The 18,999-nt window shown below is 36.8% G+C and overlaps 1 protein-coding gene across 2 annotated transcripts in view; it reads right to left on the bottom strand.

Annotated features, from left to right (window-relative positions):
- dph1 (diphthamide biosynthesis 1) overlaps window positions 1-18,999 on the bottom strand; it is a 91,658-nt gene that overhangs the window by 55,600 nt on the left and 17,059 nt on the right. For both annotated transcript variants that reach the window (XM_052576346.1, XM_052576348.1), the window contains exon 3: window positions 16,902-16,965. In XM_052576346.1, coding sequence (XP_052432306.1) covers window positions 16,902-16,965 — 64 coding nt within the window. The remainder of the gene's footprint in view (window positions 1-16,901; window positions 16,966-18,999) is intronic.

The raw sequence follows: 18,999 nt of genomic DNA, 5'->3' as shown, positions 1-18,999 counted from the left end.
CCCAGTTTCCAATAAAATGGTTCTCAATATTGATAATAATAGAAAAAGATCATGTGGCTGTAAAGACTTGAGTAATGGCTGCTGAAAATTCTGCTTTATCATCATGGGAATAAATAACATTTTCCAATATATTTAAAAATAAAATGCTTACTTTAATACTTTGGGGGGGGGGGGGGGGGGGGGGGGTGAAATGCTATTTCATGCATACTGAGTTTTTAACACTGTTAAAGAGTTGGATTCCCATGCTAAACATGGACAAAGTTTCAAAAATTAAGTTGTTCGTTTGAAGGAGTTTTTCTATTCCAAAAATACTCCTTCCGGTTTGTCACAAGTTTCGGAAATATTCTTTTGAGTATGGCTCTGTGTGACGTTAGATGGAGCGGAATTTCCTTATATGGGTCCTGAGGGCACTTCTGCCGGAAGAGCGCATGCTCCCGTATAGCAGAGCACTGAGAGCACAACAGACGTTCACTGATCAGAGCGAGAGCGTCGCGAAATGTCACAAAAGGAGTGTGTTTTTGGTTGCCAGGGCAAGACAACCCTGCACAGATTACCAAAAGAGAAACAGCATTAAGGGACCAGTGGATGGAGTTTATTTTTACAGAGCATCAACGGAGTTGTGCAAGTGTTTGTTCCCTGCATTTCGAAGATGCTTGTTTTACAAACAAGGCCCAGTTTGACGCCGGATTTGCACATCGTTTATTTCTTAAGGATAATGCAGTCCCAACGAAAAAGGGTCACGATCATGTGTTGGAACCGCATGCGGTGAGTAAAACTGCTTCAAATATCTCTGTGTTGTTAACTTAGCTATCGGCGTTTACATCAAGTAAACAACATGCGATGTTGTCATCAAACTGCACTTTCCACATGTACAGCTTAAAAAAAAAAAAGACCGCTAAGCAAATATATACAGTTTCAGTACATACCACATAGAGACGTTGTTGCTGATGCTGCTCTTGTTAAATTTCAGCCTCTGGATCTGATTCTGGATCATAAATATATGCTGAATCTGACTGTAAGCCATGGTTTGTTTTGGTTGGTTTTGTCCTCACAGTAATGTCACAGCTTCCAGACGCTGTCAACGCAAAAGTCTACTGGCGCTCGTGATTCTTTTGCTCCGCCCACACATCACGCCTCCAGCCGGTCGTGTTTTTCCGGGAAAAATCGGTACAGACTATCTTTCTCTTATGAATATAATAAAACTAAAGACTTTTTGGAGTTATGAAGGATGCAGTACTACTCTATAGACACTCAAGATTAACAGGATATTGAGTGAAAACGAGCATTTCACCCGCCCCCCCCTTTAAACTATTAATATTTTACAGTAATTTACTGTATTTTTTAATCAAATAAATGCTGCTTTGGTGAGGCTAAAAGGGTTCTTGTAAAATACTTTTTTGTCTTACTGACCCCAAAGTTTTGAACAACAATCTTTTCTACCCCCAAATTATTCATATAAGATTAAGCAAATAATTAAGTAGTCCAACTTGAAGTTTCAACATTAACTGAACTAGATTTGCAACCATACTCTGCAACACTGCTGTGCAAGGGAACAGGATGTTTATTTGATTGTTTCATAAATAATAAAACCCAACGCCGGTGAGGCGGTCTCCATGTCTAATTAGCTAGGTCTGAATGCTACACAGCAGTTTTATATTTCATAACCATGTACACTCTCTCACTCTCACACACACACACACACACACACACACACACAATTAAACAATGATACGTGTTGACAAACTTCTATTAGAGACAGTCTTTCAGTTTATGAACAGCTTACGAAATCTATCGTCTGCTTTTGCAGTCTGAGCGATGGTTCTAAAACCCAACGAGTTGCGATTTGCCATACTGACAAGACCAATCAAATCAAACTTTTGGTGTTTTCTCCAGGTTTCTATCTTCATTATTTTTAGCCGTTTCTTCAACCTCCGTTGTTTCTTCCTTTTGCGCTTGAGGCTTTATTTAGTAGGCTTCAGCAGATTGAGGTTCCCCGGGAATTGCTGAAGGTAAGGTGATGTTCAGGTGCAACCTGCAGGTACTGGTTCTCCTCTTTGCACCTCAGTGTGATGTTCACAGCATGGATCTAGAAGGCTCCTTTCCAGGCACCCGAAAATAAAGTACATAAAACAATTTGCCCACCTGCTATCGCCTATGTTGAAAGACCCAACAGAGTGGACGGCAAAAGGAATTGAGGAAAGTTTACAGAGAGAATCTTTCAGCTGAAAATGACATGACAGCTTCCCTGCTAACATCTGTAAGCGCCGTTATGGCCATCTGTAAAAGTGACTTTGACTGCAGAGGATCTCAGGCAAAAGGTCTTCAAGAAATCACACGTCTTTTGAATCAAAACTGAGAGCAGATGACTGCTGACCATCTGTTTTAAAGTCATCTAAAAAATGACTGAAAGAAATTCTACATATGACTTTAACAATGATAAACGACAGGCAGAGCTGGCAGATCCTTCGCATGTTCCTTCTTATCATCAATTATTTTGGCTACAAAAATCCCTAAATGTCATTGTATCTGATGCAAAATATCAAACCAAGTGGCATTTGCAAACAAATTATGTAAGAGCTTTTGTCAAAACCTCACTTTTTGAAGACATTTTGCAGTTACATTTAACCTTTAAGTCTGACAAATCAGAGAATCCAAATACTTTGGCTTAATTTTGAATCATTTCATTGGTATAACTTTACAGTTAGGCTTAATTCATTAAGAGCATTTATTAGTATAGGTTAGTTCCTATAGATTTAAGTGTAATGACCAACTTTTGATTAATCAATTAAAAGTTGGACAAATTTTGTGAAATTTTGCATTAAAGTGTGAATTCTGCTTTTTTATGATTGGATAAAAACTATACTTCATAATTTTCCTGCTTATGTGTCCACTTGCCTGATGTGAACATTAAACATCATACCACCATTGGTGAAAGGGACAGTGTAATGCAAATATTTTTGAAAGGTCTGTGCAAGGGTATTGTGACCTTCTTGCGAAACCAGTGAGATCTGGCAAGACACATCATATCTCGTGAGATCTCGTGCTACAAGATCGACATACCCCTATTCATTGTACACTGTTATTTTAAACAACCTGAAATGTTAAGAAATAGAAACAAACATCCATTGAACGCTACTATTACCATTTTATAATTTTAAGCATAATTTTGTCAAATGTTGTTTATCTGTACTTTATTCCTTTAAAATAACTGCCATTTGGTTTGATATTCTGAGCAATAAAATTATGTAAAAGTTTCAGTACAGAAAATAAGCAAAGTAGGAGTCATCAATATTTTCGGTCCATTTAGTCAGAATATAAGTACTGTATAAGTAAAATTTTAAGTTTCATTCATCTAAAAAGTCAGTCAACTTTTAGAAGAACATTATCCATGATCCATTTCAGATTTAAAAAAAAAATAGAAGAACGGTACCCAGCCGACTCTTGAGTCTTGAATTGAACTGTTCAAGGCAGTAAATTCGTTCCACAAGCCGCTTTTGATAGCTCGAGCACAGCACGCTCTCTGAGAAGTTGCTGTTTGGAATTCATCTCCTTTAAAACACTAAAGCTGAAACATTACACGTACTGTAAAATAACATCCAAGTAAACTGGATGGCCTGAAATTCTCTCACACTGAGCCCTGAGACCTCCTCAACATCAACTACTCAACTAGTCGTCCATCCACTCCATATCTCTCTCTATATCCTTCACCCTTTCCCCCACAGTACTTCATGCCAGCGAGACAAGGCAACACACTGGGCGTGTAGGCAGGTAACTCATTACACAGAATGGCACGGCAGCTCATTAGTCATCGACACAGACCGAGCAAGAAAGACATGGCGAGTGAAAGCGAGAGAAAAGGGAGAGAGAGAGAATTGGCTTGTTCTTCCAGTGGCTGCGGGCCTGGTGATCTCTCCTCCCAGTACGAGCTCCTTATGTAAGAACTGAGGAAGACAGACAGCTGGGACTCACAAATACACACACAATCATAGCCCTGCTCCTGCCACCTACAGCTCAGCTGTGCAGTCTGAGTCGGGAATAGGGATTGTCGGCCCCATGCCAGGATCTTTCCTCCACAATAACTCTGACATTTCCCCTACAGGGGCCGTGGGCCGTAGCCTGGAGATAGCAAAATGGGGCCAGGCGTCAGATAGAAGGCTCTAACGGTGGAACGAAACTCAAAACATTGTCGGATAAAGAGCGCAAGGAGGTATCTGTCCCCATCCACATCGACCGGCCACAGGAGCACACTGTGTTAATGGGAATGATTCATAGGCTTTTGAAGGAAGAGTTCTAAGAGTCCTAAAATGAGAATTCTGTCATCATGCCCTCATGTCAATCCAAACCTGTATGATTTTTTTTTTTTTGGTCTTTGAGCACAAAAGGAAATATTTAGGAGAATAGAGACGTCTTGTTTATAAGAATGCATTTTCAATGTTTGTCAGCTGAGTGATTGACACCAAGGTCAATCCAATCCCTCAGTCTTTCCATTAATATCAAATTAAATATGACATACACCCTATTAAAGGTCAATTACAGATGTTCTGAAGTCATACAGAAGATGTGTGAGGAACAGAGAAATATTTAAGCTAACAGTCATCAATTTTATATACACTACCATTCACTACCAATATATACACTACTATTCAAAAGTTTGTGGTCTGTGAGATTTTTTTTTTTTTTAAACAAAACTTTTTATTTATTTTATTTTTTTTTAAGCAAGGATGCATACATGTCACATTGAGAGTAAACATAAAAAAAAAATACATTTCAAATAAATGCTGTGTAGCTGGTTTCAATAATAATAATTATTACAATAATAGATAATAATAACAAATTTTCTTGAGCACCAAATCAACATTTTAGAATGATTTCCAATGGATCATGTGACACTGAACACTGGAATAATGGCTGCTGGAAATTCAGCATTGCCAATAAAGAAATAAATAACATTTTAAAAAAATAATCATAATTTTAATAATTATTCATTTTTTGTAAAATAAATCTAGTCCAGCTCTTACTTCACTCAATGTCAAATCATATAAGGCAGTTGCTACTGATATTGTTCATAGATGTAAAATCAAAAGAAAAACAATACTGAAATTCAATGATAATGTCAATCAAAGCTTATGTTTATAATCAAAACATTCATTAGTATCCCTGTTTTTTTTATGCGTTTTAATAAGGCCCTAAATCCACTTTTTGCTAGAAATGTTTAATTTTTCCAAATGTAGGTGCCAGCACTGAAAATATCTGTACTTCGAGAATACACAGAGTAACATCTGACTTCCTAGACATATTTTTGGACTGAAAATAATACATATTTTTGTGGGACTGAAAAAAAAAAAAAAAAAAAAACTGAGAATGTTAGAATCGACATTAAATATTTACAATTTTAGGTCCCAAATACCACATGAGCAAAGTGTGAACAAAATCAGTACAGCAAAACTTCAACTGTGAATGAAATATAACAGAAGCAGCAAAGATATTCTTCTAAATATATCCTCTGGAATTCCATGGAGTAAACAGGAGAGAAATAAGGATAAGAAAACTTTCATTTTGGGGTAAACTATCCCTTCAATTCAATTATTCCAATGCACTCTGATGAACTCTACAAAAAGACATTCTCTTAAGCTCATAGTCATGTATCGCTCCGTATAGAAAAACATCAGGCATATCATCTTAATACTTAGAGCAGCGCAAACACATTTGCATAAATGTTGAGGGCTATAGACAGATGAAAATCACCTCGCTCAATAGGACTGCCGAAAGGCTACAGTTGCGACTATATGCCAGCATTTTTATGAGACATTATGAGTGACGATCAATGCAATAAAAAGCCTAGACCTTTAAACAGGAAACTCAATGAAAAGCCTGTTGCTATTCTGAGATGGTGAACATTATCAAGAACATAACACTTAGTGACAGACAGCACAGGAGGAGATTTCTCCACACTCCTTATGAGCCTCAAACATGACTAAAACTGCAGGAGTCTTGGCCCAGTGCTGCGTACATGTTCAACGGGGTTCACATGAGATCCTTTCACGCTTTCCGAATCGGCTGTCGGTGTATCAAAGTCAGACTGACATATGCTCGGCTCTCGTGGTTTGTCGCAGTGTCTCTTAACAAGCCTGAACTCAAATCTGAACACCATAAAAAGATGTTCTTCTAAATGAGTTAAACAGCGACTCACTATTATAGAGCTCAGTGATTTTTTATTTAACACCGTATGCTGTTAGCATGACTATATTTAGCTGTGTGCATCATGTTTTTTTTCATTGGGGGTGAAGATAGTTTACCCTGTGTAGTGTCTACCAGGAGATCTCCAAGAACTGCAAAACTAAATGTCAAACAAACTAGCAAGTTTTGGGACATGCTACCATGTCACAACTGTTGTCTTACAGTCAGTGCTGAGAAGATTACCTAAAAAATGTACTCCGTTATTGATTACACATTACATGATGAAAACCCTAGTTCGTAATTTTAGTAACTCTAGCCTACTCATTTTAAGTAATGTATTCTGACTATTTAGATTACTTAAAAAAATAAGCTAAGAAAATGAAAATACAGTCAAACCAAAGTTTATTCAACATCTCACATTTCACATGTTTCTTTGCTACAGTAATACAACAAGAACTCAGAGTTTAACTGTGTCAGAACAAAATCCTCCTGATGATGTCTAACTTTGTTACAAAGGTATGTAATGGATTACAATGAACCAAAAATTATTCAGCTGTTAAATTTAAGTACACAATTAGATAATACTAATTTAGGTTACCTTATTTAGGTTAATTTAATACCACCAGTTACCAGGAAATGTTTAATTTTGTTCAGTCTGTGGGGTAAAAAGGTGACATTAGCAATTAAAGTTAGAACACTTACTCAAAATATTTCAAACGTAATATACCCTAATTACAAGTAAATTAAAGTAATAAAAAATGCTTTTGGGAATTTCATTACGTAATCCAGATTGCTCATATAATTATGTGGAATAAAAAAATAAATATGATCAGGTTAGACACTGATTGTTAATCACTCAAACACCTTTTCCTAACCCTCTGTACCTCTCAGTCTCACACATACACCATTTTTGCCATTTTTAAACTCTTTTTATTGATGTTTCTAGATCTGAACTGGGTTGTGGGTGGTAATATCAGAGTGTGCTTGGATCTACACTTCGAATTTCCATCTGAGTACTTTTCAAATACTATCCATCTGAGATGGATAGTAAGCGAAATAGGAGAGTAGCTAAATAATGTCAGTGTCAGTAGGGGTTTCCGCACCGGAGGAACCTTTTCATAGTTTCTAAAACTATTGGCGGTAGTTGCTCCCTGGCGTGTTCGCACCACAGGAACTTGGAACGAATTTAATTCTAGCAACACCTTTTGGGGGAAATAAATTAGCTCCTACCACAGAGCAGGATCCAATAATCGGGATCGGTATCGTCTCCGATACTGGCATTTTCTGCGGATCGGGTATTGGTCAGACTAGAACGATACAAATCCGATATTATGTGAATTCTATTCTATGTTACGGTTGATCCACACGAAAGGCACAACAACATTATAATGCACCACAACGTTTTCGTTCAAGTGAAGCTATTCCATAGTTCCATGTAAGGTACAGATTAAAGGGGGGGTGAAATGCTCGTTTTCACTCAATATCCTGTTAATCTTGAGTACCTATAGAGTAGTACTGCATCCTTCATAACTCCAAAAAGTCTTTAGTTTTATTATATTCATAAGAGAAAGATAGTCTGTACCGATTTTTCCCGGAAAAACACGACCGGGTGGAGGCGTGACGTGTGGGCGGAGCTAAAGAATCACGAGCGCCAGTAGGCTTTTGCGTTGAGAGCGTTTGGAAGCTGTGACATTACCGTGAAGAAAAAAACATCCAAAACAAACCATGGCTAACAGTCAGATTCAGCGTATATTTATGATCCAGAATCAGATCCAGAGGCTGAAATTTAACAAGAGCAGCATCAGCAACGACGTCTCTATGTGGTATGTACTGAAACTGCATATATTTGCTTAGCGTTTTTGGAAAATGACTAAGTTCCACTTTTTTTTTAAGCTGTACATATGGAAAGTGCAGTTTGATGACAACATTGCATGTTGTTTACTTGATGTGCTTACACGCCGATAGCTAAGTTAACAACACAGAGATATTTGAAGCAGTTTTACTCGTGCAGTTTGATGACAACATCGCATGTTGTTTACTTGATGTGCTTACACACCGATATCTAAGTTAATAACACAGAGATATTTGAAGCAGTTTTACTCACCGCATGCGGTTCCAACACACGATCATGACCCTTTTTCGTTGGGACTGCATTATCCTTAAGAAATAAACAATGTGCAAATCCGGCGTCAAACTGGGCCTTGTTTGTAAAACAAGCATCTTTGAAATGCAGGGAACAAACACAAACACTTGCACAACTCCGTTGATGCTCTGTAAAAATAAACTCCATCCACTGGTCCCTTAATGCTGTTTCTCTTTTGGTAATCTGTGCAGAGTTGTCTTGCCCTGGCAACCAAAAACACACCTCTTTTGTGACATTTTGCGACGCTCTCGCTTTGATCAGTGAATGTCTGTTGTGCTCTCAGTGCTCTGCTATACGGGAGCATGCGCTCTTCCAGCAGAAGTGCCCTTAGGACTAGGGCTGGGCAATGTGGCTTAAAAAAAATTCTCCGATTTTTTCACACCAAACCCCATTTTCGATTTTAATCGATTTTTTTTCTATTTAAAAACAAATGTACTCTTTATTTTGTTCGGATTTTCACTTATGCAGTTTAATCTAAATTTCCCCTTTGTGCATAAGTGTAACAGGAAACAAGCCTCAAAACATGCTTGTAAACGAGATGGCAGGCACTGCCATTGTAAACAGTGAAAATGTAGCTTATCAGTTTTCTAATAACTTACAGTTACACAATGCACCTTCAAAATAAATTAAAATATAAATAAAAAATTAAATTGTGCGTCCCTCTTTGATAAAAAAACTTTTGGTCAAATAAATGTAACCAAAATGACAAAATTAGATCTATTACAAAAATACATACTTGTCATTACAGAAAGGTCTGATTTACGCACTGTTACAACAGTCATTGTTTTTTTCTTTTTTTTTTCTTTTTACATTGACATTTGAGTTCATGATTTTAATGTTGTTGTTTTTTATGGCACACTAGACAGACTGTTGATCTTTGAATAATCTCATCTGGTCACCCTAACGCTAGTGAAGTATAACCACACTTTGGAACGTTTTGCTCTCTCCGCCATCGTCACTCTTTATTATTAAGCGTGAGTTTTCGTTCTGTTATTCGTGTGTGTGCGCCGCGCTCGTTCTTGTTGTGTGTTTGTGACTGACAGTCGCAGATCTCACAGACAAACTTTTTAATAAAATCGCAAATTAGAAATGTTTGGTAAGATAAAATGTGCACGATAACATTAAGCAAATCTTTTCGCCATCGTCACTCTTTATTATTTAGCGGGAGTTTTCGTTCTGTTATTTGTGTGTGTGCGCCGCGCTCGTTCTTGTTGTGTGTGTGTGTGTGTGTGTGTGTGTGTCTGACAGACAGCCTCCGCAGTGCGCATGACAGATTTCGCAGATCTCACAGACAAACGACTTAATATGATCGCACATTAGAAATGTTTGGTGAGATAAAATGTGCACGATAACATTATTAAGGAAAAATACATAGTACATACATTTTTTTCCCTCCAGTACCGAAAGCAGAACCGTCAGATCTTACTGATACTACGGTCTTTCATAATTTAGCCCCGGGGCCAGTTTAATACCGGGTTTCGGTACCCATCCCTACTGTTTAAGATGCTGGAATAAAATTGTTGTGCTGCTACCTTTTGTAGCAATGGCTTTTAAACACACTTTGCAATGTGGCGTTATTTGTTCTGTATCTAACACTAAAAAAGCAAACCAATTCCAAACAACGGATTGATTAAAACGGTGCCTTTCTTTGGAACGAGTTCTGCGCTGTTAACTGTCATGTTGTCTGTGTGCGGCTGTAAGGAAAGCGGGGGGAGGGCGAGCCCCCTCTGAACTACGGAAGCCTAAGGGGAGAGCCGGTGGTGGAAGTTAAAGAGAAAACCGATTTTCTTTAAAAACAAAATCCCCCTTAACGTCAAATTCTAGTTAATCGATAAAATCGATTTATCGCCCAGCCCTACTTAGGACCCATATAAGGAAATTCCGCTCCATCTAACGTCACACAGAGCCATACTCGAAAAAAACTTTCCGAAACTTGTGACAAACCGGAAGGAGTATTTTGGAACAGAAATACTCCTTCAAACGTACAACTTAATTTTTGAAACTTTGTCCATGTTTAGCATGGGAATCCAACTCTTTAACAGTGTAAAAAACTCAGTATGCATGAAATAGCATTTCACCCCCCCTTTAATATTGAGTATATAAGTCATATATATAAGTCATTAAATTCAAGTTCACAAACTCTTCTTCTGTCATCCTCCATTCTGCAGTCAAACTGCGTGTCGCGTTCGGTTACTAGTCAAAACGATGAAACTCTCTTCAAGAGCACACAGTTATACTTTCCACATGAGCAGTCCGGACGCAGACACAGACTACCTGTATTTATACTACCGAAAGTGTATGCTGATGGTCCACTCCGCAACAAACATCTGAACAAACAATTGCCCAGAATTATTGCACATCTTTATTGCACAATTATTGTTGTCTTAGTTTTATCAACGGATTGTACAGGTTTGAGTAACAACGGCTTCTTCTCACAGCATGAACACAGTATCCATATTTCCATTTCACAAGAAAAAGTTTGTAGCTTAGAGTGCACAAGAGACATGTGTGATAAATTAGAGCATGAAGCTATACCTCTAAGAAGGTATACACACCTTTAACCTGTGTAGGTGTTTTTAGCAGCATTCGAGGAAATGCAAGTACACTGTGTGAGAATACCTACAAAATTAAGTGTGTGTCAGATGTGGGTATATAACATGGAAGTAGGGCTGATTGTGAGTGTGTGTGTAAATCAACTGCAGCTTTTGCTGTAATACATAGCAGCTTGCTCTCATTAGAGCTTAAAACCTCATTTTGTTTAATCAGCTTATATTGCGGCTAGATTTATACAACCTCTTTTCCGCACACTGACATGGAGCTCAGTCTATCACCAATCACAACAGTCACATCCTGTGAAGTCTCCAATCTCCAGTGTTCTTCTCAGTCCACAACACCGTTTCTAATCCATTCTAGTCACTGTCTGACATTTTATCTCAAATTTGGGAGTTGTGTCTATAGCTGTCAGCAGTGTCATGTAACAACCAATCCTTTACCATGGCCCTGGGTCAGACCAGCATGACCCTGAACAAAATATAATCTGAGGTCATAACATAAACATAAAACATCTGGCACTGTTTGCCTGGTATTAACGTTCGTTTAGGCCAATATAATCCAAAGCATCACTTAGTACTAGTGTTGTCACGATACCAAAATTGTTTCGATATGTTATGATATACCTAGTCAAGAATTGCGATTTCGATACTTTTCCTGATAAGGGAAAATACACTCAAATATCATTGCTGTGCTTTATTTTAAAACCGGGACAATATTCTAATCAAATAACACACTAATAAATGAACACATGAACAGCAGTTATATTAAACATTTAACAAATGTTTAACAAATGTTTGCTAAAAACACCTACATAGGTTAAAGGTGTGTATACCTTCTCAGAGGTATAGCTTCATGCTCTAATTTATCACACGTCTCTTGGGCACTCTCAGCTAATATATATATATATATATATATTTTTATGTTGATTTAAAAAAAAAAAAAAAATGCTGTACTGTTTTATCAAAAAAATAAAATTTAAAACTATAATAACTACTATAAAGTTTTAAATGCCACAGCACATTACTACAAGTAAACAGCAATTGGGTTTCAGCCAGCCACTTGTGATCAGATCACTGGAGACTGATTATAACACCAGATGTAAACAGGGTTTGTGTGATCTGTGGCCTCATGCTCAGGTTTCATCACATCATTCAGCAACATGCAGAACAGCACATCAGTCTAATGAAGAGCCCCCCCCCCATCCCCCCCCCCCCCCCCCAGCAACTGCTTTACGCCTAAACAGCTGAAGGCCTAAACACCAATGAGGAATACATTTCCTATGTAAGCCAAGCTAAAGGCCCTCAGAGAAACTGCAGATCGAAGAAATCCTGCTGGCAGCAATCCAAATATGTGGCTGCGGGAACGAGGAGGAGAACATACAGAAGAGGGATGGAAAGCTGTGGCTGATGTCAGAAGGAGACGGGGGCTTTCACAAAGTTAATTAACGGACATTAATTGCTCTCATTAAACACTGACTGGTTTCATTGGGTTTCCAAGTGTCTGGACATTTGTGATGCTAAGCCCTGCTACTATGAGAAATAGGCAGCTCTTTAGCTGAGAGCACTATGGCCGTCTGATAAGGAGGGTAAAGTACATATTACAAGACAGACACACACTCAAAGCACTTCTCACACACTTAATTGGACAAAGAGACTTCAAGGGAGGGGTTAAACCCTCGCACCATGATTAGGGTTGGGAATAGAGTTCCGGTCCGTTTTTTTTTTTTTTTTTTTTTTAAGAACCGGTTCCGGTGCGACCCGTGACCAAAAGCTTTGAGCAGCCTTGTGCCGGTGTTCTGATGATTCAGTGTTTCCCATAAATTATGTCACAAACCGAATAAACTGAAATGCTGCGCTGCCTCTTTAATTACGGAGCACATTGTATCCAATGGCGTGCACTCCACAGACTCACCGCGCCGCATAGTGTCTTTAACTGCCAAACACGTTTCCCACGACTGTACGCGCACTCGCGCCTTTGATAACTGTGCACATTGTTTTGTCTGACTGTACAGCACCTGCCGCCACTAAACTACATTATATTTGCCCAATATTGACATTAATATACATACTGACTTCAACTTAGACCACTAAATAAATGGACTGCTATTGTTATGTAAGTATGAGGGATAGATAATTTAGTGTACAGGTCATTTCAAGAGTGATAAACAAAGTGATAGAAAATATTTATTTTCATGCATTTTAAATGTTTAAAAATGCAGAAACCACTCATTGCATCACACCATCACCTGACTGCATTATCATTTGTAAAATATGGGCTTCATGGAGAGTGTGTATACATGGTAATAAGTATAACAGTATATATTTCATATATTTAGGGAAATGAACAAGTGTCTTAGCCCTCAAGGCACTCTTTAGCCAACCGACTTATTCCTGCTTGAAAAGAAAAATGTAATTGTAACGATAAAAACTCCATAGTCGTCGGGAAGAAGGAGGCGGGAACCGGCGCACAATCAAAACGCATTTTAATAATTCATAAATAAATACAAAACGGCGCACCAGCCCCTCACGGACGACTGGTGCGCACAAATAAAAGCCAAAACATAAAATAATGTCCCAGGCCTGGTCCTCTCTCGTCCTTCACGGTCGTCACTCCAGTTTTATATCCTTCCATCTCCTACGTGGGACTCGATACTAGCGGTGGGGCTCAGGTGTAGCTCATCTCCAATCACTACACCTGGCCTCACTCCTCGTTCCCACGCCTCTCGGCCCCGCCCCACTCGCCACAGTAATTGATAGTGTAAAAACATCAACTTGCATGATTGATGGACTAGCATTACTCAAAATGACTTATTACCTTCCAGCAACACTACATTCAATGAAGGTAAAATAGTAAAAAACATAATAGTTCAAGTAAATAGGATTTTTAATTATTACCAACCCTAACCATGATATTGTGCTATGGTTTATTGGGAAACATATTGATGGTAATACCATGGTAATGATTAACATATGCTGGAGTACCATGTAAAAACAACAGGTAGAAGAATATATAAAATAGAAAAGGTGGAAAGATAGAAAAAACAAGATATGGCCAGTGTTCATTTTTCCCTCAGGTTTTGTGTCTTTTAAATGTAGTCAATATTTTATCATGTTATATTTATTCATTCATTCATTTTAGTCAATTTTCCTTTAAATTTCACATGGTATCTAAACAAAATGGTATCTAATACTTCAAACATTTGTACATTCATAAATTAATTTAAATGTACATTAGCATTCAATAGTTTGGGGTCCGAAAGTTATTATTTATTTTTTTTGCAGGTATTTATTTATTACATTTTTTTGCAGGGACACTTCACATTAAATAAAACAAACAGTAAATGTATAATTTATATAAAGTTTACAAAATGTAAATAAAATACAAAACATTAAGTAGCACAACTGCTTTCAGCATCAATAATATTAATAAATGTATCTTTAGTAGCAAATGAGCATATTAGAATGTTTTCTAGGATCATGAGACACTGAAGACTGAGTAATGGCTGCTGGAAATTAAGCTTTGCCATCAAAGGAATAAATTACATTTTAATATGTATTAAAATAGAAAACAGTTATTTCAAACTGTAATAATCTTTTAGAATATTAACGTTTTTAATGTAATTTTGAGCAAATAAATTCAGCCTTCATGAGCATGAGATATCAAAAAAAAAAATCATATTAACCCCTACAATTGGTAGTGTTGTATAAACATTTAAAAAAAATCTTGTCTTTTTTCCTTGTCTTTTTTTTATTTTTATTTTTATTTTATTTTTTTAACAGTAAGTTTTAATTTAAAATTAATCTTGTCTTCATTTTATTTAACAGAAACCCTAAAACAAAGAAAAGAAAAGAAAAAAAGAAATGGACATGAATTTAATGGTAAAAGACTGTAAAAATGCTACAGGAAAAACCTGTTAAATGGTAAATGGAAATGACCTTACTATATATGATTAATAACTATAAACTGACATGCCCAGAACTCCCTGCGTTACATTTCAAATTTTACAGTTTTTTTTTTTTTATGAAATAACTATGATTCTTCTTAGTTTTTTTTTTTATTTTATCAGTTTTGTATATTAGTGTTGTGTTATATTAAATGGTTAGAGAATCAGGCTTGCAATTGAAAGGTTGTGAGTTCGAGTCTCGGGCCGGCAGGAATTGTTGGTGGGGGGAGTGCATGTACAGTGCTCTCTCCACCTTCAGTACCACGACTTAGGTGCCCTTGAGCAAGGCATCAAACCCCAACTACTTCCCGGGCGCCGCAGCATAAAAATATATGTTATTATTTAAAAGCTGCTTGTGATGGGCTTTGGTTCATCATGTGACTTTCTCATCACCACCATGCATTTGGTGGTTATCATTGTACTACAAAGTTACAAAACAGATTTCAGTACTTCAATAAGTTGGTATATTAACATTATATAAATTACATGATAATTTACAGTACTTAACTGTAAATTTAAAACGTAAAACCTAAAATGTTGCTACCATATTTTTTTACAGTAAAATTCCGGCAACCACAATTCTTTTTACAGTGTTGTAAATGAATATTTTAATTGAGATCAACACTGGACATTTCACTAGAACAAGATCAAAAAGTCGATGTGTTAGAGAAACAGGAAGTTGAATAAAGAAAGTAAGCGCAGAAGTGCTGACATCAGATTTACATCAAACAGAGGGATCTGTGTTAACCAGGAGAGACATCAAACAGCGAGACTTTCACACGACCCAATCAAAACATCCAAAGACCGTTAGATTCAACTCACTGACTCTATGCTCACCTCCAAATCGAACCGCCAGCCCTGAGTGAGAAGGAACCATTACAGTCCCATAATGTTTTCGTAATACAGATGAATCCTCTGGGAATGTGACACTTTGAGTGCGGTTCCCGAGGCTAAACATATCCCTCAACGAAAACGCTCACCCATCTCTCCTCAGCTGAGAATGTCCCTCATTAGTATTGAGCAGACATCCGGAATAGGACTCTGCTTATTCGGAGGAAAGTTGGAACACACTTTAAAGAAACAGGAGGAACATTCATCCCAGGAGATGGAGAAAGAGAAATGTAATGTTTAGTATAAAAGGAGGCAAGGCTCTTAATGTAACAGCTGAGCCAAAACACAAATCTCTGTCATTATTTACACATCCTCATGCTGGCATTCTTTCTCTAGCACAGAGAAGGCTGTTTACTTGGTTCCATGCAATTACAACAAATGTTAACTCTTTTCAGGCTATAATAAGGATGAAAAAGGACCATAAGTATCATGAAAGCGGCCACTATAACTTAAGTTCAGTCTTCTAAAGTAGCTTCGTGTGAGAAGCAGACCAAATCTCTGTCAAGGTTCACTTAAAATCTTGACATCAATCTTGACTTTGCTTAAGAGATGTAGAAATGTCCAATTTATGAACAAAACATTAGAGTCAAATACTTTAAAACAAAAACAAATTATCTGGTTCACAAAACCCCTATTTGTATATGAATCAATTTGTGACTCAGTCCAAATGGTTCATACTGTATTAAATGTCACTGTATGGAAAAGAAGGACAAATATACTCAACAACAAAAAAATTAATATAGGTTTATATAATGACAGAATTTTCATTTTTGACCTTCAACACTTGAACAAACATTTTTTTGTTGTCACAGCACATTGTTTATCATTAAGCAGAGCTACTAGTGTTCATTAGCATTAAACCCAATCGAAGTGGGAGGTGTGGCCAGACCACACTTTGTATTTTCGTATGCTACACGCTCTGCACAGACTGTAACAAGATGTAATTGAGAAGAATAATGGCTTTGTCCACTTCATGTCATTAACTAGCGAGACCGTGATAGCTGGCTTGTGTCTGCAATTGTGTCTAATTTTCTGCTGAGCCCCAGATACGGCTACGGCGGGGAATGATGATAAGCTTAGAGTTTTTTTTAATGAGCACAGAGGTCTTCTGCAGACTCAAATGCTCTTCCTGTTTAACCAAGGACGTGCATCCACAGTCCTGAGGAGCGCTGTGTGAGTGTATGCGGTACCCACCTCTCAATGATGTCAGCAATCACACAGGCAAACATCTGCAGACCCTCAGGCAACTGCAAGGCCACTGCAGGTCAAAGAAAGAGAGTCCAGTCAGTGCAGTATAATGCAATAAGAATGACAGCTGCTCTGGCCTCCTATATATTAGTCTGGCAATACGGGCAGTCTGATGTGCAAAATATAAACTATATGAAAGCTTTGGCAAATATCTAAAATACAAACAAACAAAAACATAGAAGTCCAGATCTCCAGGTTCTAAATTAGAAAATTGCTTTTAAATCCTTTATGCCACAAACATTTAACAATTAACAATTTTAAATTCAGGCCTACTATGAATTTAAAAAACAAGTTAGATAATGGACAATTTTCCTTTGAGGAAGTTAAAATAATAATAAAAATAATAATATTAATAATAATAATAACATTTTGCAAACATATTCAAATGGTACTGAGTATATAACAAATTGTGTATAATAAATAAATTAATACAAAATGTTAATAAAAAATAAAACACTAAATTAATATTAAATACATAAAATAATATATGATTTGATTTATTAGCTTAAAAATACCTATTTTATTTATAGGAGTGATAGGAGAACATAAAACACAATATATTATGCATCCCTAATACAAACTGCATTGTGTACAATTTTCTTTTTTTCATTCTGTTAAATTTAATAGGGAAGTGTTGTTTGTGTGTCTGTGAACTTGTAGTAAAGTCTGACAGATGTTTTCCTTTAAATAGGCAAGTTTGTTTGCTTGAGGCTTTAACCAATTAAAATAACTGTCAAGGTAAATATGCACAACTGTACCTTCTGTTAAGAATAAATAATGGTTTAACGTGTACTGAGCTATATTACTGAAACAACTGAGCACTAATTATTTAAGGAACCTACAGCACAAAACTTTAGACAGGGTTGCCAACTCACACATTTAGTGTTAGACCATGCAATTGGCCTCTGTCTCGCATTTTCACAAAAGTCATGCCTCATTATGAGACACCAGTTACAAAAATGAAATGCAGCCAAAAAACTGTATTGAAAAATTGGTTCAAAGACAGAACACTGGCTAGTTCTATCTGGCGCATTGCTGAGGTTGAACACAAACCCAAAAATTTCCATTGTCTCTGTGGAAAAACAATATTTCGCAATATTGCAGCACTGGAACATAAGGAAATTCTGGAACATCTGCATTGTTACTGTGTCGTTCTCTACACTGAATTTTTTTTTTGTATCTGCATTTTAATGAACTACTTTTCCATCCACTGCTAGCTTGACCATCACAAATGTTAAAGAAAGGCAGAAAAACGAGATTTAACATTAACTGATTTAGCTGTAAACAAGGAGGTAACATATTTAACAAATAACATAATATAACAACATAACATAATATAACATATGCCACTCCTCTGTGCCAGATGATCTTTTAATTTAAATTTTTTTATGTAATATGTTGATTTACTGCCCAAAAACATTTCATATTATTATCAATGTTGTGGCACTTTATTATTTTTATAAACCATAATACATTTTATTGACATTATAAAAGTATTTACTGGTACTTAATTACTTACATGATAAATTAAATGTCCTTGCTCAATAAAAGTAAAAAATTCTTAAAAAAAAAAAAAAAAAAAACGTTTTTGACCAGAAAACTAATATGCAAATCAACCTAAGCAGCTTGCAAATTTGGCATGAAGCAAAAATGCAAAGTTGGCACAGTTTCAGACAAGCTAACCATTTTAACAGCTGCAATAACTTGCGGGTCACACTAAATTTACATCATGCCTTGAAACAGGGACAAAGATGCACTTTCTATTTTTCGAGAGAGCACAAACACAGTGCAAAACAAAAAGCCGTCTATCAGGGTGGAAAGGCATGTGCGGTTAAATGCTGTGAAGGAGGAGTGCATTAAATCAGTGTGAAATGAACATGCATAGAAGAACAGAGAGATGATAATATAGGTACATGGACGATATGAAAGCGTGGTATACCATGGATGTTGGATCCATTAAAATATCTTAATCCAATAAAAATCAATACATTATCCCCTACTGAGGCCAGTGACCTTTCGACAAAGCCATACAAACCATTTCTTC

This window comes from Carassius gibelio, chromosome B15, assembly GCF_023724105.1.
Source record: "Carassius gibelio isolate Cgi1373 ecotype wild population from Czech Republic chromosome B15, carGib1.2-hapl.c, whole genome shotgun sequence".
Taxonomy (NCBI): domain Eukaryota; kingdom Metazoa; phylum Chordata; class Actinopteri; order Cypriniformes; family Cyprinidae; genus Carassius; species Carassius gibelio.
The sequence above is the reverse complement of the archived record's forward strand: the minus strand, read 5'-3'. Positions and strand labels throughout refer to the sequence as shown.